The sequence below is a fragment of the Lepidochelys kempii genome, chromosome 3 (assembly GCF_965140265.1).
Source record: "Lepidochelys kempii isolate rLepKem1 chromosome 3, rLepKem1.hap2, whole genome shotgun sequence".
In the NCBI taxonomy this organism is placed as follows: Eukaryota; Metazoa; Chordata; order Testudines; family Cheloniidae; genus Lepidochelys; species Lepidochelys kempii.
The window spans coordinates 101,869,999-101,897,408 of record NC_133258.1 but is presented as its reverse complement, the minus strand read 5'-3'; the positions used below and the strand labels follow the sequence as shown (position 1 = coordinate 101,897,408).

General features: G+C 40.5%; 1 protein-coding gene across 5 annotated transcripts in view; it reads right to left on the bottom strand.

Annotated features, from left to right (window-relative positions):
* Positions 1 to 27,410, bottom strand: part of EYA4 (EYA transcriptional coactivator and phosphatase 4) — a 218,802-nt gene that overhangs the window by 78,674 nt on the left and 112,718 nt on the right. For all 5 annotated transcript variants that reach the window (XM_073335207.1, XM_073335206.1, XM_073335210.1 and 2 more), the window contains one exon: positions 21,290 to 21,339. In XM_073335207.1, coding sequence (XP_073191308.1) covers positions 21,290 to 21,339 — 50 coding nt within the window. The remainder of the gene's footprint in view (positions 1 to 21,289; positions 21,340 to 27,410) is intronic.

Sequence of the window (27,410 nt, the reverse complement as noted above, 5' to 3'; positions counted from 1 at the left end):
ACTATCATTCCTCCCATTTGACAGTTACGGTAACAGAGAGGTCACACAAAGTCACTTCAGGCAGAGCTGGGAATAGAACCCTGTTGCTAATATGGCAGACCCAAGACTCATCCAGAGCTGGCAGCCTTTGCAAAACGAATGAATGTGACAAAACTATGTCTGTGGCTATCTCATCTGTACCCACCAGACCACACTCCCTTCTGAAGCCAGCACTAGAAATTTCTGTTACTATCGTTTGCTTTTAAAAAAACCTAGGCAATTAAATTTAAAGGATGAGAATGTTGCAAAATTGAACACTCCAAAAGTTAGGAAATGCCAGCATTAAGAATGACCATGAAATTTTAATTTGGTCCTCTTCTGCATGTATAGTATGGCACAAGTTTAATTATGTGATCAAACACTATTTATTGTATAGGACCCATGCCTCATTCAGTGCACAGGCTATTATCTTGTGGTTTTAAAGCAGTGGAGCAGGGTTGTATTTCTGACTCTGCCACAGACCTTCTATATGATTTTAAGTAAAACTATCACAACATATATTCACAGGGAGGCCAAAGTAAGACTGTATGGGAACCTTTACCTGTGGCATTTCTTAACTTCTGAATGCTTGACTTGGCAATGGTCACATTTGTTTAAATATAGGAGTTTTCTGCTTTTAATATATTATAAATAGTAAGTTAAAACCTTTGGCATATCCTTTTGTTAAAATTCCCATTTTTTTCTCTCAGTACAACTATAAGTTCATTCTTGCCACTTTTTTCCACAGCAAAATTTTATTTGCCCATTTATTTGCAAAATTTTAAATGAGTTAAAAATAGAATAATTCAGACACCTGGAATACATATATTAGCCATTTTAGAAAAGTGTTACCTATTTAAATTGACAAGTTAAATATGGTAGAACTAGAGCAAGCTTTGGGCCCTTCTCCAACTCAGAACACTCGAGTGGTGTTCATGACTTCCAGGAAAACACCACATTAACCCTAACTGTGTCTTCTTTAACGTGTTCATTTAAATGGCTAAAACTTTTTTTTTTAAACATACCTGCACATAAACCTACTTTCTATCAGCCAGTTCTGAAGCACATACAGATCAACCACGAAACTATACAGGAAAACAGAAAACAAACCACATAATTTCCTAAATAAAATACTTTAAAATTAAAGCTAAATAAATAAAACACTTTCTCTAAATAAAATGCTCTGCAAGCACAAACTCTATACCAGGTAACACTGGTAGCAATTCCAAAGTTAAGTGAACTTAAAGGAGGACTCTGTTTCACACAAATAATTTACTTTATTCTCTAAATTTATCACAATAACTCCCTAGAAGACAACTGATTTCTCTGCATATTTTTTTAATAAAAATCTTTACTAACTTTTGCTAAAGAAACATTTTAAAATGCTCGATTTTTAAAGATTTTATTATGTTTCTTATATTCCTCTACCTAGAACCAGAGTTCCCTCAAATTCCAAACTTCTCTCCCACAAAAACACAATCTTATAATATTTCAGACATAGTCTGCTTTTGAACTTCAAAAATTAAAGAACGAGTTTCCCTTCATTTAAAATTATCATTTTGAGCAACTAGAAGGCTAGCTGATAGAACTGCTCAGATCTGTCAACTACTTCCGTTTCCTAATGCTGCCAGCCCAGCTCTCTAACCAGAGGCTCAATTTAGATGAAAAACAGAAACAATTTTTTTTGTTTCTGTTTTTCATCAAACTTTCATTTTTTTGTCAACATTTTCCAGCTGTGCTCTGAGTATGTGCCTGGTGAGCAAAGATAACTTATATCTCTTCATCTTTATTCTGAACAACCAACACAATGCTTTCACTCTGAAAAAAATATAACACATCCATATCCACACACACACGCAGACTTCAGTTCTGTAACTTCTACCTAAATGTCTAATGATCACTAACGATACCGACAACCCATTCATATAACTTTACCTAAACGTTACAAAAAAAACTTATCTCACACCAAACCTCACTTACACATTTGCATATAACCCATGTACAATGTAATTTATGAAAACCACACCAAACCTTTATGAATCAAAGCACATGAAAATTCCAGACAATAAACCTGGCCTAAGTGAGGGCAGATATATGTGGACTCTGGGGAGTGGAAGGGAGAAAGTTGAAGCTGATAAAGGAAAACTGACCCACTCAGTGCAGATGGGATATTGTGGGACTTAATAATTATTTCCTTGTTTTTATCATTTATGCTGTTAGGATGTGCTATTTAGCAGCCTTTACTCAAAAATAAAGATTTTTGTGGGGGAAAAATATATATTTATTATATCATAGGTTGCCAGAAATAGAGTACGTTATGACGATGAAGCCTAAAAATGATACTTTAATGTATTACATTCCCAGTCATTATATTATTCCTAGACTAACAGGAACATTTGCTTTTGCAGGTGCTTTGATTTCCTGGGTGGCTATCTCTGTGATTTTTTTACAAGGGTGACGTGGTACAGAATATGCCAGTTAGAACAATCTATGAATAACTCTATACAGGATATGGATTTCTCTTTTTGTTTTAGTACACTATCATGAGCAACAAGTCCTAAACCAAATTAGCATATCAATAAAAAAAATAAAGAAATTAAAGGAAATAAATATGGGTTTTCTTACTGAACATTCACTGTGTGTGCCGTGTTTTGTTGTGGCTCAAGATACTGATATAACTCCAGTTTAAGGGCTTGACTACACTTACATTTTATAGCACTCTAATGTGCTGGCTCAGGGGGGTGAAAAATCACCCCCCTGAGCACAGCAAGTCAGATGCTTTAAAGTGCTAGTGTAAACAGGCTCCGAGCGCTGGGAGGTGGAGCTGGATTACCAGGAGCACTGGGAGAGCTCTCTCCCAGCACTCACGCGCGACCACACTCGCACTTCAAAGCGCTGCCATGGGAGCGCTCCCGCAACAGCGCTTCGAAGTTTCCAGTGTAGCCATGCCCTAAATCTTAAACCAACCAAGCCTCAAGCTACTGCAAAATCCAGCGAAGGAACAGTAAAACTGATAACACAAAGTTTTCTCCATTGAAGTGACTTTGTTTTTCTCTTGCAGGCTCAGCGCAGTTTCTTCTCCTTCATCATTTCTCAAATCGAAATAGAAGGGCATGATATTAACTCCGCTATTGTTCTGTTTACTGTCACCCTGGCACTATACACCAAAAGCACAACCACTGACAGCACAGTGTCAGTTCTGGCTGTCTACCTGAGAGGAAAAAACAAGTAATAATACTGAACGCTAACAAGGGCCCAACTCTTCATTCTCCTTCATATAGTGTCTCTTAAACCGTGTCAGGACTAGCACCTGGTTTGTGGTAAGAAGCACTAAAGAATTTATAGTCATGTTATGGTAATACAAATAATAATAATAATAATTACAGATGGGAACACTGAGCACTACAATGTCTAAGTTATCTAACTCTGTCAAAGAGTATACCAGTAGAGTTGGGAGAAATTTTTTTCTGTCAAACAGTTTATTCGCCCAAAAATGCAAAGACTTTCAGGAGACTGCAGCTATCCATGGATTTGTCTAATAGTTTCAGCCATATATAAAATGTTAAAAAAAATCAAAATAGTTGCTAAGATATTTTCTAAACAAAATATTTTGACTTTTCATTTCAAAATATTTTATTTAGAAATTTAGCTAGATTTGTTTTAAATTTTGTTTTAAAGGGGTAAAACACACCCAAAATGCAACAAACAAACTAACTAAACCAAAGAAAAATATTTTGGGTAAAAAAAAAGTTTCATTCAACCTGAAACAATTTTTTTTCCTCAGTTTTTTTTTTGTTTTTGTTTCGGACACCAAATGCACCACTGTTGGAAGAAGAGAGAAACTTGGAGGTACCTAGGCAGGAAAAGAATAAAAGATATTAAAGATTCTGTCCCAGTCTTCGAGGGTGGGCTTCTGAAGGATAACATCACTCACTCCAAGCAGTAATTGCTGTTGTGAGGTCACCATCAGTCTGGCAATTTGTTTATATCAATCCAGAAAATATCTGCTGAGCCATTTGCAGGAACTGCTACATAAATGTCAAAGGATAGTGGTGGGATGCTTATTTGGCATTTCATTTCCATCTATATGAATTTTTCCTACTGGAATGTGAGCCCAGGAAGCAAAGATAATGAGGGCAGTCATGATGAGAAGGTGACAGACACAGACACAACTAATGCCACTTTGATCCCTGGAGGAAGTCATCACTTGCAACAACTTTGCTACTCTAGTCCAGGACTCTGCTAAGCAGCAGACAAGGCTCCCCTAAGGGGCAGGGTGAGCCCACCATACTCATTTTCACTTATAACCAAATCCAGATTTGAACATAGGCTTTCAAAGGGGGAAGGCTAGTGGAAGGCAAGCATATTTCATGCTTCAAGGGGAGGTAAAGTTACTCTGCTCTAAAAGTGATAGTGTAGGGTCATTCCCAAAGACATCTGACAATAATAAAGACTCAGATAGTGCTGAATTATATCACTTGGCAATGAGACTGGAGAAGTTGATCCAGAATCGCAAACACAATTCAAGGTGCACGTTTAGATATATGGAAAGTTTTGGGATTTCTTACACAAAGAATCAAGCAGAGGGATCTTACAAGACTCATAAAGAATCATATTAACTTGAAAAGAGTGTGTAAATATCTAAAAGTGGGATGAAAGTTTTTTAAAAAATGCATTCAAAAGGGACAAAGCTGTGCAGACAGCCCATCTGCAATGTAACCACATAAAAGACCCATGGGCAAATCCAAACCCATTAGTAGAAGTGCTTGAGGAATCTGCCAAGGAGCCAGATGCTGCCTCTGGAAGAATATCTTCCACAGATTGTCATCTGGATCCCCTGACTGCCATCCGAAGTGGAGGACAATGAAGAATGGTGATCTGATTAAGTAGTGTGTAAAAAAAGCCCAAGTATACAATACATTACCTTGGCTTAATTCAACCGTTCACTGCCTACTTTCTAAGAAAAATAAAAAAAATATAAAAAAATTGAACCCAGAAATTAAAAAAAAATATTTAAAATACATATTCATGAAACAAGCTAGAGACAAAGATGTTAAAATAATAAAAAGAAAATGCTATGACATCTGATTTCTATATTCCTGAATGGTTTCTCTTTAGATGAAACTTGATGATCACTTTAGATAAGCTATTACCAGCAGGACAGTGGGGTGGGAGGAGGTATTGTTTCATGATCTCTGTGTGTATATAATATCTACTGCAGTTTCCACGGTATGCATCCGATGAAGTGAGCTGTAGCTCACGAAAGCTCATGCTCAAATAAATTGGTTAGTCTCTAAGGTGCCACAAGTACTCCTTTTCTTTAGATCAAAGACATTTTGGGATCACCCTGCTCTTTTCTTTTCTTATCTGTTGCCCATTGAGTCCATTTTACGATGTCTGACCAGGATATAGCAAGGTGGTTAACAGGAGATTTGAAAAAAATGTTGGGATATTAAATGTTACTTTAGTACCTAGAGTAGATTGACAAATATAGTAGCTGAAATGTGTCAGACTATAATGTGAAATATCAACCAGTAACCAGCACACCGAAAAATGGGAACCAGCAGAGAATGTTTTTCTTAACTGGAAATCCAAATCAAACTTTGAAGAAAGATCCAAATCCAAATATGTACTTTCGTGTAAATATACATAAAAGGGCTAACCCTGGTTTAATATACAAATTCCACTAAGAATCCACTAATTGGACTTAGAGTAGGAAGTAATTGAAACTGAACACATTTATTATTTAAAGTTGTCTATGGCACAAGTATATTTGGATTATCCAAGAAGGTCAGAGAAGCTGGCATGGAGTCTGAATTACTTCTCCTATGCTTTGCTGTAATGTGATGCCACAAGGGCAAAAAATAGACTGTGAGGGAAGGGAGAAAAGCAAGAGAGAGAACTCCTTGTCACTGTGATTACATTTGCTGGGCTTCATGAACCAACATTGCCATTTCTTGGCTCAAAATCCATTCAACTTTATGATAAAAACTGTTGAAACTCTTATAGCCCTAAGAATAAATAGGATTACTTAAAATATAATTTTAGGATTTATCCCTCTGCTCAAAAGATAGTACCTACCCTCTTCCTAACAAATTTTCAAGAGCTTCACAACACTGAACTATTAATTAAAAGTATGGTACTTTAATATACACTAAATAAGGTGTATTCCCCTTTTAAGATTTTGAAATTCAAATAGGCCAGGTGAAATGAAAAGGGTTATGGATATCAAATCAACAGCTTTGGTACGATTTGATTTTTAAAAAGTATGGAAGGGGGCAGACATAAAGAAAGATCCATCAGAAAGTAAATCCTCACCCATTAATGGTCAGTAAACAGCTCTCCAGAGTGGCACCATCACCACAGACCTATATTCTTTCTTTAAGCAGAAGTCAATTTCAACAAAGTTTACTGGTTCACAAACTGTTGCTATAGTTGTCCAGATTATGTTATGCCATTGTGCACAGGAGGCATCGATGAGGCAATCTCTCTATTAAGGTTTAACCCACATTATAAGAATCTCTGAACTACGCTGTTCTGTTTCTGTTCCTAAATTTTTCTTCACGGAAAACTTAAAAAGCAAAACCAGAAAACCAAAAAGCAAAACCAGAAAACCATCTGTTGCAGACCGTATTTTCCAACAGAACAGTTCACTAAGTAAAAGAAAAGTTGTAATTATAAACGTGGCAGTGGTGTTGCCCAGCACAACAGAGAAGATTTTCTTGCTCCCTTTGTGGGATAGCCAAGCAGATCAACCAACAAGAGAGTATAGCTTATAAAATGTGCAACTCCAAGAGTGAAGGGTTGAAAGATAATGAAAGGAAATAAGATAAAGCTGTGGCTGCAGAGGCTGAAGCACCTCAGCCCTTTATCAGATACTTTATTTTTTAATTGAATGAAGGGGATTTTACATTTTATTCAGTAAAACATTTTACCCACAGATCTTCCTCCTAAAGAGGAGTATGTGAATGTAGTGCATGATTCAAGGAACAGTAATGGATTAATATGCCTTTCGCCTCTGTGTTACGACTAAGGAAATACTTGTAGCTGGGGGCATGGTTCTCAGTTCGAGGAGACATACTTGCAGCTTGCTCTGACCAGGCTCGCATGCTAAAAGTAAAGCGTAGCCACAGCAGGGCAAGTGAAGGGAGGGGTTAGCTCCCCTAAGTACACACCTGTGGCCTCAGACAGGTACATACTTGGGGCTACTAGACCAGGGGTTCGCAAACTGGGGGTCGGGACCCCTGATGGGGTTGCGAGGTTATTACATGGGGAGGGGTCGCGAGTTTCAGCCTCCACCCCAAACCCCACTTTGCCTCCAGCATTTATAATGGTGTTAAATATATTAAAAAGTGTTTTTAATTTATAAGGGGGGGGGTCGCACTCAGAGGCTTGCTGTGTGAAAGGGGTCACCAGCACAAAAGTTTGAGAGCCACTGTCCTAAACCCTTCCACCGCTTCCGCTGCCACAGCCACACGCACTAGGGGTGCCAACCCTCCCGGATTGGCTTGGAGTCTCCCGGAATCAGCATCGATCTCTCAGTGACTATGGAAAGCCATCTGGGAGATTGTAATAGGATATTTTAAGAAAAAGACGTTACCTCATGTTGGGGGGAAAAAATCTCACGGAAGAGCTTCAGTCAGAGTTGGCAATGCGAACGCACGCGTGCGCACACACACAATTTTTAGTGAACTAGCTCAATCACAGATAGCGTAGGTATGTCCCTTCAAGCTGGGAATCACAGTCCCAGCTGGAAACGTAGACATGCCCTAATTCAAATTGGGCACCAGTGACATTGGCATTGTAATGCCTGTTTGGGGAACATTTTGAAGTGTGTGTGTGTATTATATATCATTTATTTATTTACATTATTACAGGATACAATATGGCAAGAGACTGAGCACTCTGGCCCTGATGCAGCACAGTATTTAAGTATGTGCTTAACTTAAAGCATGTGAGTAGTTCCATTGAAACCTGTGGGACTACTCACATGGTTCAAGTTAAGCTCCAATGTTTGCAGGATAGGGGCCAGGGTTTTTTATATGTAGTTAGGGCCTAATCCAAAGTCTATTGAAGTCAACTGATTTCAGGGCTTTACTAACAGTAGAATGTCAGGTAAACATTTACTTTATACAATCCAATAATTGCTTTAATGTTGGCTCACACGACATTTATAAATAGAGCTGGGAAAATTTTTTTTTGGACAAATAGTTAATTTGCAGTTTTAAATTCGGGTTCAAATTTGGTGAATAGTTTCTGCCCAAAATACTTTTTAAAAATCTAAAAAGTTTAAATGTTTCAAAAGTGTCCAACACGTGTATGACTTGATACCATTTAAAACACACACAAATATTATATATCTCCATCCCCCAAAACAAACAAAAAATGCGTTGGGTAAAACAAATAGTTTCATTCTAAATTAAACATTTAATTTCAGGTAGAATTTTTTCATTTAGAGTGGAATGTTTCATTAATCCCTCCCAAATTTTTTTTGGCTTTTATTTTGGTGAGAAGAAAACCAAAGAATTTCTATATCAATCTGACCCCAGACACATTTTTCCACCCAGATTTTTCAGTTCAGCCACCAAACTAAAAAACCCTTATTTGCTCATCACTATTTATAAACCCTACAACATTATATACACACACATATTTAAAAACACACACAGATATATACGCACCCATATCACTAATTTATATATCACTGATAATATTTTAGATACTGATAAATAAATGTGATAAAAGCCATTTTGTAAGTGTCTCATAGGTCAGAGTTAAGACTGGGTTTTGCACAGTGATTTTTACACATCAGTATCATTATTAAACTGTGAAAGTCAATTATAAATCATTTACTCTGGTTATTTCCATATTTTTAATATTTACATATTTTTAAAAGTAATATTTGTGTTATGTAGTTTGCACTGGAGCAACTTTAAGTATAAATGTCATTCCTGTGAAAAGGTACACAGGAGAAGGAGCTATGAAAGCAGTTTAAAACAGACTGTTAGACACAACATTAACTATGGAGTCACGACCATTGTCTCTATAAGAACATCAAACAGGCCACTTATCTAACTATCCCCAACTTTTTAACCCACCAGCTTCCATAGAAATTCAATAAAAAAGATTACTATCTCAGCGTGCCATAATGGTTAATAAACTTGTGCTGTTGGTGGTTTCAGTCTGGTTTCTTGTGGACAGGTGTCTACATCCAAAAATCATTTTCAAATTTAGCCCCCATGTCAATCTCAGAGAGGCTCATAAAGACCGCATTTAGCAAAGCACATAAAACCATGCTTGACTGTGAATAAATCCAGTTGAATTCAAAATGAGAGCTGGGTAATCTGGTTCAACAGACAGTCTCAAAAAATCTGATATTGTAAAATACTGTGATGTGGCCTTATATTTACATTACTTTTCACAAAGCCATCACTCTATATCTGATCTGTCACTCATTCTCAAAGGAAACCTACATGACAAAAGACAAACCTGGGAGCTTAAATTCGTAACTTTGCTAGACACTAAAAATCATGGACAGACTAGAGACACTGGATTTCTGACTTATTACAACAATCTATGACCCACTAACAACCATCCCTCCCAGACACCTTTCCTTCCCCCCATGACTGGAGGGGTGTTAACGGGCTATTTCACCTTGAACAGTCCCTTGAAATGTGTTACCTACTTATGCTAAAAAATTGGTTCCACCATGTATTTAACTGAGTATGTTTCCCAGACCTGAAGAAGAACTCTGTGTAAGCTCAAAAGCTTGTCTCTCTCATTAACAGAAGTTGGTCCAATAAGGCAGGGGTTCTCAACCTTTTTCTTTCTGAGGCCACCCAACATGCTATTAAAAACTCCACAACTCAGCTGTGCCACAATAGTTTACTCCTGGGAGAATTCAGTGCCAAAAAATTAAAAATTCTGCACCCAATATTTTAAAATTCTGCAAATTTTATTTGTCAAAATAACACTACATAATTACAGGTTATTTTGGTAATTTATTTCAAAATACTTGTCAACAAGTATGTCTGTAACAGTACAGACACACCAAAAAATTCCCCCAGGAGTAGAGAGTTAAAGAAACCCCTATGACAGCCCAGTTCCTGTTTGTCTGCCCCCTCCCCCTCCCCCTCCACGTCCCTCTCCCCCCAGAGCCAAGCTGGGGGACCAGACACCCACACTCCCCCCCTCCGAGAGCCCAGTCATGCTCCCCCAGCCAATACACCCGAACCCCCACCCCGCCAGAACCCAGCCGCAGGGCCCCCCGGACCAGACACCCATTTCCTTCCCCCCTGCCCCCCGAATCCAGGGATCCAGAGGGAGAAACAGTCTGATGCTCGGACCCAGTCTTGCACAGAGTTTCCTGCATACCCTCTCTCCTTCCCTCAGAGCATGCTGGGAACTGCAGCTGCCGGAAATCTTCTAGCTCTCTCCTGCTCCCCACTGGCACCGTCTTCTATGTGCGAGTTCTATGCTCTGCCAGTTCCAGCAGCCCCTAGTGGTGGCTAGCAGCACTGAAGCCCATTTTTGTGGGGGAAAGGAAATTCTGCGCAAAACACATTAATTTTTGAAAAATTCTGCACTGCGCAAGGACGCAGAATTTCCCCAGGAATAAAAGTGGTTTTCTGCAAATAAAAGCCATGGCCAGCAAGCAAGGCAACTGCCTGAAGACCCACACCACAGGGGGCCCAGTGAAGCTAAGTTGCTCAGGCTTTGGCTTCAGCACCAGGTGGTGGAGCTCATGGCCCCAGCCCCATGCGGTGGGTCTTCAGCTTTCTGCCTTGGGCCCCCGCGAGTCTAATGCTAGCCCTGCTTGGCAGCCCCCCTAAAACCTGGTCGTGGCCCACCAGAGGGCCCCGGACGCCCAGTTGAGAACTACTGCAATAAGGGTATGTTTACAGTACAATTAAAAATCCACAGTTGGCCCATGCCAGCTGACTCGGGCTCTTGGGCTTGGGCTAAGAGGCTGCTTAATTGTGGCTTTTATAAAACTGGTAGGGGATGCATTCTCCCATCAAGCTAAAGAATGGCCTATTTATAAGCCATTAAATCGCTTTTCAATTTCATTGTTTTTAAGGAGAGATGCTTACTTGTGTGTGAATAAAGAAGAAATGGCAAATCACAGGGACCGGCTTCGTCTGGGCCCTGGGGGTGCTCAAACCTCCGCTCTGCCTCCGGCCTCACCCCCGCCCGCCCCCTTTCCCCAAGCCCCTACCACACCCCACCTCTTCCTGCCCCTGCTCCGCCCCAGGGCCCGCCCCAACCCTTCTCCCAATCCAGCACTCCACCCTGCCTCTTCCCATCCCTGCTCCTCTGCTGCCCCGCCTCTTCCCACCAAGTTCCACTCCCTCCCCCCCGAGCGTGTCCCATCCCTGCTTCTCCCTCTCCCCCCCAGTATCTCCTGCACGCTGCAGAACAGCTGATTGAAGTGGGCGGGAGGCGCCCGGGGGTGGGGGGAGATCTGGATGCCAGTGGGTGCTAAGCACCCACTAATTTTTTTCCGTGGGTGCTCCAGCCCTGGAGCACTCATGAAATCTGCGCTATGTGGCAAATGATAACTTTATGTTTGCATTTTGTGCTTTCTTTGGAAAAGTACAGTATAAAAAAATCAGAGCCATCATTCAAACCAATATTCTATGGATTCAAACAGATTTCACATACACGGGTGAGAGGAAGGCTGTATATTGTAAGGGGAAAATATTTTGTGCAGAATAATAAACACTTCATATTTTAAAACTGCAGCATGCACTGTGTGCATTATATGATGTTATCTACCACAGTTCACAAATAGAATGGTAAAATCTGACCAACAGTTAAAGAAAAATTAAGAACTTGTATAGCATATGTTGTTTTTGTCAGAGAGGACTCTTCCATCTCCAAATATAACTTTAGTTATTGTTGTTGGTTTGTTTTTGTATTATAGTAATTAGTTTAAAACCCCCACAGCTTTTACCTCATAGGGTATTATCCAGTATTTATGCACTTGAACTTCAGGTAACTGTTTGAGAAATGGCTCATTTATTTTTGATATGATACGTTTTTACCATCCCATTGTACATAAATATGTAAATAAATTGTTTGAAAGAGAACTTTCTATGTTTGAAAAACATCTTTTCAAACTTTGTCTCCTATTTTTCTGGTTTCTTACAAACTTTTACCAGGCTTGATCCAAAGTTCACTCAGGTCAATGGGAGTCTTTCCACTAACTTTAATGGCCTTGGAAGCATGCCCACAACTTATTAAAAAAGGTACAGAGACAGAGATTTTGTGCATGATTTTAATAAAAATAATGTTTTCTTTTGTAACAAACCTCAAACGTATAAAGCTGCATCAAAAAATTGTGAATAAGGACACACATATTTCAAGATTCTGTGAACACAAGCCACTCAAACTTCTCTCCATGATTCCTCCATACCCCTTTGTTTGTAATCTAAACAGATTATAGTAATTTATGTAATTATCCCATATATATTTATAGAGCTCTTTTGAGGCCTGATCCAAAGCCAATTTAAATCAGTGGAAAGGCACCAACTGACGGCAGTGGGCTTTGGATCAGGTCTCTTCTGTAATAATAGTAAGACTAAAATTCTGAAGTTAACTTCTTAGTATGTCAGAGGATAGCCAACAGGTAAGATACGCAGCACACAAATTGGTTCTCTATACATATCTTAAATACAGTCACATATTGATATTTTCATGGTAAAAATTTTAGGGCTTTTTTTGTAATACAGTTGTCACAAATTTTATGCTTTGCTGCACTACATACATTTGCATAACCATCTGACAAATTACATTATTTTGATGGACTCAGACTAAATAATTACACTGACCTTTCTGTAAATAATAAATAGAAATCAATTACAATTAAAATGTACAAATTCCGCAATGTACTCATTTAATAGAATCATTATTCCATAACATAGCAATTTAAAATTGGAAAACTGTGATATTTTTGTGTGAGCCATTATCTTGCCTGAGAAATCTGGGCCCAGTTCCGCCAATACTTACTGCTGGCAGTGGTGTTTTCAACTGTATGTATTCCCATTGAAGTAAACATTGTGAAGTATTTGCAGAATCAGGCCCTATGGCTGACTGAAAACATTAGTTCATACTTTTCACAACCACTTATATCAGACTTTCAATTTCAACTTACTTAATTCTATTACCAACTTTTCATACAAAACATCTGTGCTGGTGTATCTGTTGCTTATTCATTTCTTTAGAAAAACATTATGTACCAACTGACTGTTGCTAAACTATTTTCCTGGCAACTAAATATTTTTACGGTGCATTTATTCCCTCCTGGAATTAAATAGCTTTGGAGAAAAAAGGAGACACTAATCTAAAAATAAAACCAACCCTTTCACTGCCATTGGTTATGCGGGTATATATGTAAGGGGACTGTTGCCCCCTTACTAACATTCAATGGGGGTGTTTTGGTTGGCTAGCTCACAGTACTAAAAGGGGAAGGGTCGATGGGGAATCAGGACCCTGAGACTGACAGCCCCCAGGAACAATGGGGAGAAGCCAATGCTCCAGGTCAGCCTGAATGACAGGGCGGGCAGGCTAATCAGGAAGTCAGGAGGCCATGGAGATCCCATCCTCTGTGTGAACTGGATTTGCCTGGGTCAGACAGAGTGGGGCCGAGCTAAGGAGAAAGCAGGGGCCTAAGCTGAGCTGGGGAGCAGAGCTGGGCCAGATCCAGAGGGACCAGAAAAGCAGCCCAGAGAGAGCAGATCCTGTCCTGGGAGCAGAGCTGCAGCCCCAAAGCCAGAGGCACAGCCCAGAGAGAGCAGACTTGCCCTGGGAGCAGAGCTGCAGCAACTAGAGCCACAGGGGCCAGAAAAGCAGCCCAGGAAGCATGTCAGTGCTGGGAGCAGAGTCACAGAAGCAGCCTGCAGAGCAGACCTGTCCTGGGAGCAGAGCTGCAGCAACCAGAGCCAGAGGGGCCAAAGAAGCAGCCCAGGCAGCTGGAGGCAGAGCAGCAGCAGCAGTGCAGAGACAGAGTGGTGGAGCTGGGGCTGGAGCAGTCTGGAGCTGGGTGCAGTGAGCAGCTGTGGAGACCGAGGGGGACCTTGGGCAGCGGGCCCAGCACAGGGAGACGCCTCAGCCAAGAGGCTCTGCAGGCCAGGCTTGGATCATAACCCCGACAGGGTGGGGGTGACACTGGGAAGAAGGGTCCTACCACTTAGAGCCTGAGAGCGTGGGGCCACCACCAGAGCAAGTGTCCAACCCACAGCATCCCTACAGCACAGTCAGGGCCTGAGAAGAAGGCCTAGGACGTACAGGGAACAGACTGTGAATTGCCCTGACATTCCAGAGACACTGTTTGTGATGTTCCCTGCCACAAAGCAGGTTGATGTGTTTCCTTTAACCTTTCCCATTTTTCCTTATTCTTTTTAAAATTAATTGTTGATTAAATAACTTGCATTTGCTTTAACTTGTATGTAATGGTCAGTGGGTCAGAGAAGTGCCCAGTGCAGAGAGAGTACCACGGAGTGGGAACACCCTAGCCCCAAGTCCTAGGTGACCACAGCAGGGTTGGGAGTCAAGCCCCCCAGGAATCCTGGGCCCAGCCTTGTTGGAGTTACAAGGACTCTGCCAGACAGGAGAGTGGAAGGGGAGTCCTCAAGTGCAGGGAGGCCACTGGGTAAAGGAAGTGGGAGCGAGGACTCAGATCCTTTCGCTAGCCCACTTCACTGGGGTGGTGCAGAAGCCAGGAAAGTTCCCCACAATAGCGGGATTATTCCCCCGCTTACATATACATTCATTCTCCTTGCATCAGCTCCACAACAGTTATCTGTCACAGACTTTTTCATGGATACCTAGAAGAATGGAGGGGAGGGGAGGCAGAACTGGGTCCAGGCAGAGCAGGGCTCAAACAAGGTAAGAGCGGGACTACAGCATGGCTGAGAACAAGCAGCCAAAGGAGTTTTCGCAGCTGTGGACAAACGCTTTAAGCAGCCAGGGAACTACTACTGCTGCTGGGCTCAAGAACAAGCCTTCTAGCTTTCTCAGCCAATCACAGGCAGGCATTCCGTCAGGCTTGTGCAGTCCAGCTGTGCTCAGTAGGCTGACAGGAGATTGGGCAGGCACAGCTGCAGTGCCTTATTCCTAACAGGAAGTGGGGCCATGAGTAGTGCATTGGGAAACAAAGGGAGGGACGATGCTCCAATGAGCTTCCCTAAGTTCTCCGTGGACGGTGCAGCTCCGCACCATCCCCTACCCAGGACAGTGTCTGAGGCCAGGTCTACTACACTACAAAACTGTGCCAGGGTAGAGGTGTGAAAAAAGACCACCTTCTTTATACTAGCAAAGGAGTCCTTTTGCTGGTATAGCATATGTTGTTCAGGGAGGTGGATTAAGTACACCAGTCAAAGTCCTTTTCCTGGTATATGCTGAGTCTCCACAAGAGTGCTTTGAGTCTCCACAGCCTCTGTCACGTGGACTAGCCCTGGCCTAGATGAGCCAGTCTAGCCTCGCTAAGACTAAACATAGCACACAGAAAAATACGTTCTACCTAGTGCTAGCTTTTAAAATAGGAAAGAGAGAAAGTGAACTAACGCGTTTATATATGGTATCACACCTGAAATTTAAAGCATGAGTATGCACATACTAACCACAAACCAATATTTTTTATGTAATCTCTTACAGCTGTTATTTCCAACTACTGGGATCACCACCAACACCTATATTTCTGGAGACTGCCATTGGCACCCTAATAACTCCCCGCCCCTTTCTTGGTGGTTAATCTCAGAACCGCTTCTTCATTTTGTAAATACAGACCCACGAGCTACCTGCTTTGTGTTTGATTGCGAGAGAGAGTGGGCTGCTCCAAGCCCCAAGGTCATGCAAACTGGCATGCTCAGAGATTTGGTGTGCCCCAGAATGCAATGCAGATTAGATCACAGAATCGAAAATTTGGAGGTAGCAGCTGGATCCCAGCACTCTGATATTTAGCGGTAGAAATCAATAGCTGCAGGGAAAGGGATTGGAGAGGAGATCTGCTTGGACGGAGACTCAGAAATTGCAAGGTGAGGTCTCAGTCTGGTAAATAGGTGCAGTGTACTACACTACAGAATATTACAATAAGATAAAGACTCTCATGACAGAAACCTAAAGATCATTGCAATTCTTGGTTAAGGCTGTTTCAGTAAACTTAAGTCAGATCTGTTGGGCCTGTCCGTCAGAATAAATCCTCCATTTGAAGGTGATGTCTAATATATAATAATTCTATCAAATGATAATTCTATGGTTAGTCACAGTACTTTCCCCTATGATAACCCTATGCTTCTTTGCTTTGGACATTTAGGGCCAGATTTCCCAAAGATCTTGGTGTCTTAAAGCTCCCATTTAGTGACCAGATTTTCAAAAGTGCTCAGCACCAAAAAGCATCCATTGTTCTCTTTCACTGGTCTCAAAAGGAGCTGCTGCTCTTCTTATGCAGATACAAACACTGATAGGTAATGGACTCATATTGTGTCAATACAGCTCATAAAATCATAAATATAGGCCAATTTATATTGGTAACACTGGCTCCAAGGCATAGATGCAATGTGCTTAGGTCTAAAGGAAGGATCCTAAAAGGTGCAGCTCTTACTACTATTCAACACCACAACCAAACCAATTAACTAATTAAAAAAGCAGTGTTAATACTGGCTTTGGAGAAAACTATGCATACCACACACAGAGAGTAACAACAGCTGGCAGGAAATTGAGGCAAATAGCAAAATAAACAGGTGTATATTCCTTTCATGGCAGATACTCAAAACATTTTATGGGTGAAGAATTAGAAGTAATTTAGATTTTCAGACACACTTTTTGTAATAAGGTGTGTGTGTGAGTGTGTGTGAGTGTGTGTGAGAGAGACTGAGACACACCCCCCCCATGTAATGGATGGTGCAGCCTACACACTGAAACTACTGCTGTGATAGCTAATGGATGGTTTCAGAGTAACAGCTGTGTTAGTCTGTATTTGCAAAAAGAAAAGGAGTACTTGTGGCACCTTAGAGACTAACCAATTTATTTGAGCATAAGCTTTCGTGAGCTACAGCTCACTTCATCGGATGAAGTGAGCTGTAGCTCACGAAAGCTTATGCTATAGCTCACGAAAGCTTATGCTCAAATAAATTGGTTAGTCTCTAAGGTGCCACAAGTCCTCCTTTTCTTATAGCTAATGGAGGTTCTCATTTTGGTGAAATATTGGAGACCTATGTTTGTGATATAAAAATCCTCAATTCTATTCAGAACATCATGAGTGGTTTAGCTGACAAATGTGTTTCTTCATCACATTGTTTCCCTGGAGATTGGCAGCTGTTTTTGTTGGACATGTATTCTTGAAGTAACCACGTGCTCAGGGATGAGCTTTGTCTAACTGTGAGAGTATGTAATATAATTGCTAGTGTGCCTGTGTTGCACTATAGTGTCTGGTAGAAGTTTTCACTGGAATTTTCTTATGAGCAATTTCTCTTTCCTGTTCTTTTACTTTTTGAATTAAAAAAATAGGAAAAGGATAAATGGGGAGAAAGTGCATATCATTAGATAATTGATCTGTCAGATTGATATTAAAGATATGCATAAAAATTATTTATTTTAGTTTGTGAAGCAAAGTGCCTTCTTGCACCTTGCCAACACAAAGATGCATGCTTCTGTGAGTAATAGAAGCCATGGGTTTTTTTTTTACCACCTCCATGTATTTTTAGAAGTAATTTAAGGTCAGCTAACCTCCATCTACAGGCCACAAAATGATTTCCCGAGATCTTCAAGTGTTCTTTTTATTCATAGATACCATCCTGACACATTACATATTTTCTCTCTGCCTCCATTCTTCCCTGGAGTGGGATTACCTCATGCAGGGCAGAAGAAACTCTCTAACACTCAGCTCACTGAATGTTCTACTCATTCTTCTGTTAGTGGGCTATGATTTCTCACCCCTCTCCACCTGAGGGGAAAAAACAGGAGTTTTGTTCCCTTGACCGTGGATTACAAGGGCTCAGCTGGTGGCACAAGTCAGCTCCTGCAGAAGTCATGCTTCTAGGACCTCCACCATTACAGTTCTCTCTAGAACCCCATTAGTTGAGCAGAGTAGGTGGGGAGGAAAGGCATCTGCGGAGTGGGGGAGGAGAATTCAGAGGAGCCTACGCTGACTGGGGATAGAACACTAAAAAGCCTTGGTTGAGGAGCTTCCCTGGGCTAGGCAAAAGGGATGAAATTCTCCCTTTCATAAGAAGGGGTGTGAACATAGATGGGAGCATGGGGCTCTACGTTTTTGATACTTACCAATCTACCAGTTTTCAGAATCTTGAAATAGTCTAATATTTCACTCATTTCTTATAGTTCATCCAGTTTCTGCCCACGAGATTTGATTCTGGATGAGGGAGGGAATAACTAGATCGAGCAGGCAGCCAGTTTGGTTAAAAAACAACAACATGTCATAACTTTGAAAATGATGAATATTAACTCAGGTTTGTAAAACACTGAAGACAGAAGTGCCACAGCTACATAAATATTATATGTAAGGAGATTAGATTTGTGCTTTGATATACAGTCTCAACAAAATGTGGCTTAAGCTTTTTCTACAAATTCTCACTGGGAACAGTGAAGTTAAGCATCTCATGCATAGCACAGTAACTCAGCATTTACTTAAATTACATTAAATTCAACATGGGGAAAAGGTCGTCAGCACCTCTCAATAGCACGCCCATAGTAAATTAAACTGAGAACACGAGAAAATGCAGTGCAATGTACATTGTGCAGATGCATATTACGTACGCTGCACCCATGAACTACATCTCCAGAGTTACTGACGGATGAATCTGATTATGTGTTCATGTTATCTGGCGCTTAGAACAGTGGCCTGAGAGTCAGTGCTACTCTGTGCTATTTCTGACTCTGCCACTGATTGGCAGTATGACTCTTGTCAAGTCATAACCTCTCTCTCAATTTAACAACAGTGGATCCAAAATTAAATGATAGGAATTCATTATGTTGGGAAGCTATTAAACCTTCTAACAGATCATTTAATTTTTAAACAAAAGGAAAGAATTTAATAATACGGATATCCCCAGATACCACAGCAATGGATGAAATATCTAGAGAGAGAGAAAAGGAAAGCACTTTCAAAACAGGACGTAGGAGATTTAGCCAATCACTCCCAGGAAACTCTCACAAAATGTACATGTCTAAATTCTCATGTCCTGCTTGAAAATATATGGGTCAAAATTTGTGTGTGATTGAGATATTAAAGATTAATGCACATTTTCTTGCAGATTTGTGTGTTCAGAGAAAATCAATCCATCTATCATGCTTGCAAATCTTCTAACTGTAGTTTCCTGTGCATGTTTGTTGTTAAACATCCGTCAGCTTGACAACCATTTTGTATAAATGAGAAATGACTGCTGTTGATGATTGAGCTTTATCACACATATGGCAGGATACTTCTGTAAGGCATTCTTTGCCCTGATACATTGCATAAGCTAGTAGATTCCCTCTGCCCAAATTTACCAGTCACATCTGTATCTTGAAAGTTTCTTACTAAAAGAGGAACCAACGCCAAGCAAGACAAAGAATTTGCTGATACACACATGTCACTCCAAGAATTCTCCTGACAAAGTTCCCACACCCAATTTAATTACTTCCCTACTGTAAAAACACTTTCCATCTGCATTTATTGTAATAGTTTCAAATCCAAAACCAACACACTATAAAGCTAGCTAAATAAATGAATGATATTGGCCTTAAGTCCCAAGCCAGCAGCCGTTCGGTAAGGCAATGTGTCTCCAGCATTCATTTTTATGCTGATGTTTCATTTTATGTGCAGTGTTTTCACTTAAGACTTATTTGAGAAGAATTACCTTGCTCTAGGCTTTAAAACTTTGTGGGCTATAGCAGTGCCCTCTAGCGCCACTCTTGTCAAAGGTCTGTCAGTGATTCCATTCTAAGACAACAGTTGCATCGTATATCAAACTCTGGCATAAAAACTTGCTTCTAGCTATAAATACAGCATTACAAGTACTTGTATAGAGCTGTGAGGTTATTAAAACTGAAACTTAATTTTCAATCAAAAATACCAGGCCGGGGGGGGGAGGGGAAGGAGAGGACAAAATTTATATTAGATTATTATTAAAAGAAGATCAAAGGTTCAAATTCCCATGGACTTCAATGGAAGCAAGATCAGGCCTCATAGTCTGTGCTCAGTTATGAGCACAACTCCTACTGAACCCAATGGTAGCTGTGCATGTGCAACTGAAGAATGTAAAAAGCAAATCAAAGAAATTCTGACATACTGTACAGCACTACTCACAACTATTCTATTGTCCATAGGTATTATTGTGTCCCAACCAGTCAGAGGTCTTGCATACATTAAAGCTGCACTACCCAGACATAAGCATAGTAAAGTTTCAGTAATTTTTAATTTCTTAGCTTTTTTGTGTTTCAATCAGACTGTTAATGTTACTTTAGGTTTATTCTGTGTTTTTCTTTTCGTGATTAAACTTTTTTTCCCTGTGAAATTGAAATATAGCTCTTGTAAACAGAAATAAGACATAATGACAGCCTACAAAATGTTTCACTCCACAAATCTTAGACAAAACAATGCCCTGTGTCTTAAGAATTTAATAACCACCAATAATGTACATGCTGGATAGCTCATTTGCAGTAATTATTGCATCACTTGTCCAAAATATAGACAGGGATAGTGACCCCATTTAAGTTACATTAATTTCCTTTTCTACTTACATATAACATTAGGAAAAAATTCATTTTAATACATACTTTTTGAGAAGTGTATGCAATTTTCCCAACATATGAACATTAGCACATTTTGCACAAGTAAACATTTAAAAAAAAATAATGGTAAAAGGATCCTTTACCCAAATAAAAACTGATCTGCTGGCACTGAAAGTAAATAGCAATACTAAATGAATGGCAACAATCACAGGTGCAGAAAGGGACGAGAAAAAAAATTGATCTAGAGACTTTACTACAATATTTATTGTTTTAAATGGGATTCTCTTCTAAACTGAAGGTGACCAATCCCTATTAATACAATATCAAAACTCTCTCCACCCCCCATCCATCCCCAATCTCAATGCTTATCAGTAACTACAAAAATCAATACCACCTCTGGGATGAAATGCATTTAAAAGTAATCTAGCCAGACTCATTAACTCTTTGCAATACTAATCTCTCATGCTTTTTGCCATATAGCTTCCATATTGCTTCATATCACCATGTTCTTCTCATTAAGTATTTACTTTAGTTACTGTACCTGGAATTCTGAGCCTCTGAAACATCTGATTCTGTGCACGTTTTCTTTACCTGAAAAAGCAAAATGATTGCCAGTTACTCTCATATGAAAACACAACTTCCTCACTCACAGTTCACGCACTTACATTGCTTAAAGTGGATACAGCTCTGCTCACCATGATATCTATAAAATACTTCCCGCATTTTACAGCAGCAGTATGCAGTACTAAACAGTGTGTTTCATTATTATCCCATGAACAGCTGCCAACTGCACTTCCCTAGACTCCATTAGTATGTAAAATTTTCAACTAAAATAGCTTGGGAGTAGTCTAACTAGGAACAAAGAAACCAAAGAACCAGGTTCCCCACTTAGAAACTAGAAAGCCATACTGTTCTCAGTTCAGTAAAGAAATGTTTTCCCAATTGATACTGCTTCTGTTTCCTGCTAAAGCTCACAATAATAAACACCAGATTCTGGGGCAAAGTGCAGTGTTAGCTAAATAATTCAGACATTAATTTTCATTTTCTGAATCCGGTAACTATATGTTTAATGTATTTTCATAATGTGTCAATGAAGTTTACATATCATGTACACATTTTTTCACATATATCCACAATATACAATTATATATACTCTAGTTCAACCTTCAGATTCATCTTTGTGATATACTGCTGTAAGCCAACGAAAGGAGAAAAAAACCCCTCCAACTAAAAATATAAACTACTCTTGTCCAGGCCCTCTATGGTGTTGGGGGCTTCTGGAGTAGTGCAATTTGTACCTTTTGGTAATTTAAATTTCAGGCACTTTCAGTGAGACAGACATTTTGTTGAATGTACAATCTAATGACTTGGTTGAGATATCAAAATTCCTCCTATTAAGACCAGCTAAACTCATTTACACTCAGGCTTACTTAGTATCACTTATACTTACTGCACACTCCCCCTGTTACCAATAAATATTCAAATTCTGATCATTTACAATTACAGTACCTTGATCAAAAAGTACTTCTATTGTCAAATCCTCCTTTTGTTATACTGTCTTAAAAAGAATGACTGACAGACAGTTAGGGTGGGATTTTCAAAAATACACAACACTGCTGAACTTTTCCCATCAAAGTCAACGGCAAAACTCTTATAGAATTCAATGGGAATAGAGTTAGGCCAATATTGAGCACTTTTAAAAATGCCACCTTTCAAGACTTCGAATGGATACCATGTAACACTACTCTGAGATGTGCAAATACAAGAATGATTCTAGAAAGCCATTTTTACTCATTTGATTTCTGGATCTTAAAGAATAATCATGTTACATACAAGTAAATTGTATAGAGTACTAGTCAGTAGCAATAATGGAAATTTTCTTTTGGTGCTAATTTTAACAGCACATTTACCGTAACAGATGCCAGCTACAAATAATCATAAAAACAAAATAAAACCAAATTAAAAATAACCCATCTGATTCAATATCTGTTTTGTTTTATTTTTGCCATAATTCTCACTCCAGCAAACACGAATATCTGCTTAGTCATCTTGCTTAATTCTCAATGTGTGATTTTTTTCAAACTGCAAAAGGAACAACAGGTTTTATAATTAGGTAATGCAGTGAAAATCTGCAATAAGAGTAGTGGTGCAGCTTAAAAAGTGAAGAAAGTTCTTGCATAGCAAAATGAGATGGTCAGGGCTTTGGAAACATTCAGATAAAGATACCACTGCAAAGGCCTGCTGTCCACAATACTTTGCTGTTTATTAAAGAAACATTAGATAAGGAATAAGCAGCAAAGAGTCCTGTGGCACCTTATAGACTAACAGATGTATTGGAGCATGAGCTTTCGTGGGTGAATACCCACTTCGTCAGATGCATGTAATGGAAATTTCCAGAGGCAGGTATAGATACGCAGGCAAGAATCAGGCTAGGGATAATGAAGTTAGTTCAATCAGGGAGGACGAGGCCCTCTTCTAGCAGCTGAGGTGTGAACACCAAGGGAGGAGAAACTGCTTTTGTAGTTCGCTAGCCATCCACAGTCTTTGTTTAATCCTGACCTGACGGTGTCAAATTTGCAAATGAACTGAAGCTCAGCAGTTTCTCTTTGAAGTCTGGTCCTGAGGTTTTTTTGCTGCAGGATGGCTACCTTTAAATCTGCTATTGTGTGTCCAGGGAGATTGAAGTGTTCTCCTATAAGTTTTTGTATATTGCCATTCCTAATATCAGATTTGTGTCCATTTATCTTTTTATGCAGGGACTGTCCAGTTTGGCCAATGTACACAGACAACCCGCCAACCTGAAGCATATTCTCACCAGCAATGACACACCGCACCATAGTAACTCTAATTCAGGAACCAATCCATGCAACAAACCTCGAAGCCAAGTCTGCCCACATATCTACACCAGCGACACCATCACAGGACCTAACCAGATCAGCCACACCATCACCGGTTCATTCACCTGCATGTCCACCAATGTAATATACCCCATCATGTACATAGCAGAGGGGCATTGCTGGCACATCAGCCAAACTGGACAGTTCCTAAGTAGTCCCTAGCCTGATTCTTGCTTGCGTATTTATACCTGCCTCTGGAAATTTCCACTACATGCATCTGACGAAGTGGGTATTCACCCACAAAAGTTTATGCTCCAATATGTCTGTTAGTCTATAAGGTGCCACAGGACTCTTTGCCGCTTTTACAGATCCAGACTAACATGGCTACCCCTCTGATACTAGATAAGGAATGTGAGCAAGGTAAGTTTGGAACACAAGTGCACAGCCAAGTAACAAATACCGTATATAATACACAAAACTGGCATTAAGATAATAGCAGTAGGATTGCCAACTGATTGCAGAAAACCGAACACCCTTGCCCACCCCTTCCCCGAGGCCCCACCCCTGCCCTGCCCCTTCTCTGAGACCCTACCCCTGCTCACTTTACCCCCTCCCTCCATCGCTCACTCTCCCCTACCCTCACTCACTTGCTCATTTTGACTGGGCTGGGGCAAGGGGTTGGGATGCGGGAAGGGGTGAAGGTTCCATCTGGCGGTGCAGGCTCTGGGGTGGGGCTGGGGATGAGGGGCTTGGAGTGTGGGAGGGGGCTCCGGGCTGGGGCAGGGGGTTGGGGTTGGGAGAGGGTTCCGACTAGGAGTGCGGGCTCCAGGGTGGGGCCAGAAATGAGGGGTTTGGAGTGTGGGAGGGGGAGAGGGGTGTGGGCTCTGGGTGGCACTTACCTCAGGTGGCTCCCGGAAGTGGCCAGCATGTTCCCGCTCCGGCTCCTAGGTGCATGGGTGGCCACGGGGCTCTGCATGCTGCCTTTGCCCACAGGCGCCACCCCCACAGCTCCCACTGGCTGTGGTTCCTGGCCAATGGGAGCTGCGGAGCCGGTGTTCAGGGGCAGGGCAGTGTGCAGATCCCCCATGGCGCCCCTGCGCTTAGGAGCTGGAGAGAAATGCTGGCTGCTTCTGGGAGCCACATGGAGCAAGGTCAGGCAGGAAGCCTGCCTTAGCCCCGCTGCGCCGCTAACCGGACCGGAGCCACCAGAGTCCCTTTTCAACCAGGCATTCTGGTTGAAAACTGGATGCCTAGCTATCCTAGATAGCAGCAGAAGTCCACGATGTACATGTACAAATACAGTACATGAAATATCCAAAGTACAGGAGATTTTTTCAGAAGACAAATTCAAAATAGTTAAAAGAAACTGAAATGTCACTAATCTTTTCTCTTGATAGGAAGACTGTTCTTTCATAAACACAGTATCTCACTAAACAGGTATAAAATTAACTTGGTAGGAAAAGGATCCCTCCACTTTGCATATAAAGTGAATGCATATTTCAAAATATTAATTTACATAGTTTAGTAACTTATTGGTAAAAAATTCCCAATTAAACTACTGACACTGCCATTCTTAAACTTGTACTCAGTTGCAAGCCATCCGCTGGTATCTCCCTATCATTTGTATTAACTATCACTTATACAATATTTTCCCATTCCTAAGTCTTTAAATGGTTATCGTCAATGGATCAATAGAACAAGTAAAAGCAATATCATGTCCTTTGGTGGGCAGAACTACTACTTGCACAGGAGCTAAAGGATAAATAACTTATGCTCTAAGATATCTGACTTCAGTGCTGTGGACATAGACAATAAACACATATTATAGAATAACTCAAAGCATTAAAATATTGTGATATCCCTTTGCAGTGTACGTTAATAAATATAAAACACTAGTTTACCATAAAAAGAAAGTGACAGAAAAACAGAGAACACTGGTGTATAAAAAAAAACAATCTTGAATTATGTGTGCCTTGTGAGATGGACAGGCGCTCAACAAAAGCAAATTGAGGAGTGACAGAAATTTTAAATGAAGTTTAAGTATCTGGTATAGATGGTGCTATTTGTCTATGACTGATGTGTGAGGGAAATGCAACTAACTAAGGACTCTCCTCCTGAGAAAAAAAATAATAAATAGAAAAATTACTTCTTAAGAGAGGTGTATGTAAGGGATGCTCTTTCAAGTGGTTACAAGAAACAAACACAATTTCTTCTCTACAACTATCCCAACAGTACAGTAAAATACACTTTGCTGACCATAACAAATATTTTACATTTTGAGGTGAATAGAGGGTTTATTGTGAAAACTGATTATCAAAGACTACAAATATCCTTGCCTTTGTTCTTTCTGGTTTTTGTTTGTTAATTTGTTTTTCTGTTGTTTTCATAATACCCAATATCTATTAGCACACATGAGTATTTATATGCATTAAGAAGATGACTTTTGTTTTGTTACTGTTTTTTCTATTAAAATAAAAAATACATGTGCAGTTCTCACTATCTGAGTCAAATACAACTATAAAGTCAATATTTGGAATGATAAGACCCTGTTTTCAGCTGTTATAACTTTGCCAGACTTTAACTATTTGGGATAAACATTTCCATGCTGTGTGTCTGCTTCAGGCTGACTTTTTAGAAAATCTGAACTAAAATGGTCCAACCAGTTTTAAACATGAGATTTGGGAAAATATCGTTGCTCACAATAAAAAAAAAAGTCTTACAATTGTTTTCTTGAGAAGTGAACCGTGGCCACTGGAAGCTGCGGGCGGCCGTGCCTATGGATGGTCAACATAAACAAACTGTCTCACGGCCTGCCAGCAGATTACCCTGATGGGCCGCGTGCGGCCCGCGGGCTGCAGGTTGCCCACCACTGATCTAGAGTCTCCGTGCATTGGAGCAGGTACATGAAATTTGGCAGGGGGCTTGCTCTGGTGCCAGCGATGGGCTGGGCCTTTTGCCATTCCTGTGAAAATCTGTCCAAATTTGCTCAAGTTATAAGCCTCTAAAAAATTCACTTTGCAGATGGGTCAGTAGAGACTTGTTAGAGTCTGGCAGCTAAATTCTCTGAAGATTCTACCTGCACTGATCATGTTCCACCCCAAAGTTGCAGGGGCTGAGCAGAACTTTCCCTATAATTCCTCCTGCTGGTGATGCCAAGCACAGGGACTGAAAGCAGGGAGACTCTCTCTCTCTCTAATCTTCCCTTATAGGAATTCAGGAGGCATGGAAGAAGAGGAGAAATCAGCTTGACTCAGATGAAGGAGCTGAGGAACTGGGGGGAAGCGGAAACAGAGGGAGAATAGAAACAGAGAGGAAGAGAGGGTTACAGACACTAGAGGGAAGGATAAAAAGCGGTTTACAGGTGCACACAGAGAGGGAGCCAGTAGCTGGGGGAATGGGGGAAGATAGGAGCAGAAGGGGAAGGAGCAGTAGTCAGGGGGCTGGCAAATGGATAGGGGAAGAGGGAGGGAGACAGGAGCTGGGAAGATGGGGTGTGGGTTTGGATAGGAGCAGAGCAGGAGGGGACAGGAGGTTGGTGGGTGGAAGGAGCAGAAGGGTGGTGGTGGCAGGAAATGGGGGGCAGGGTGGATTGACTTAAATTCCAGTATTTTCATCATCATTTAAAACATCAAGCAGGAAACCTTGATTTAAATAATCAATTTTAATCTTGTTTTGCATTTGTACTTCTTAGTTATTTTCATATAAAAGGATGATTCTCAGTGGCTAGTAACCATTAAAACATGTTGACTTACAACTAAATATAGTATTTACACTAAATTTGGTGCTTCTTTTTGCTAACCCAAGGATACACTCTACCTATACATA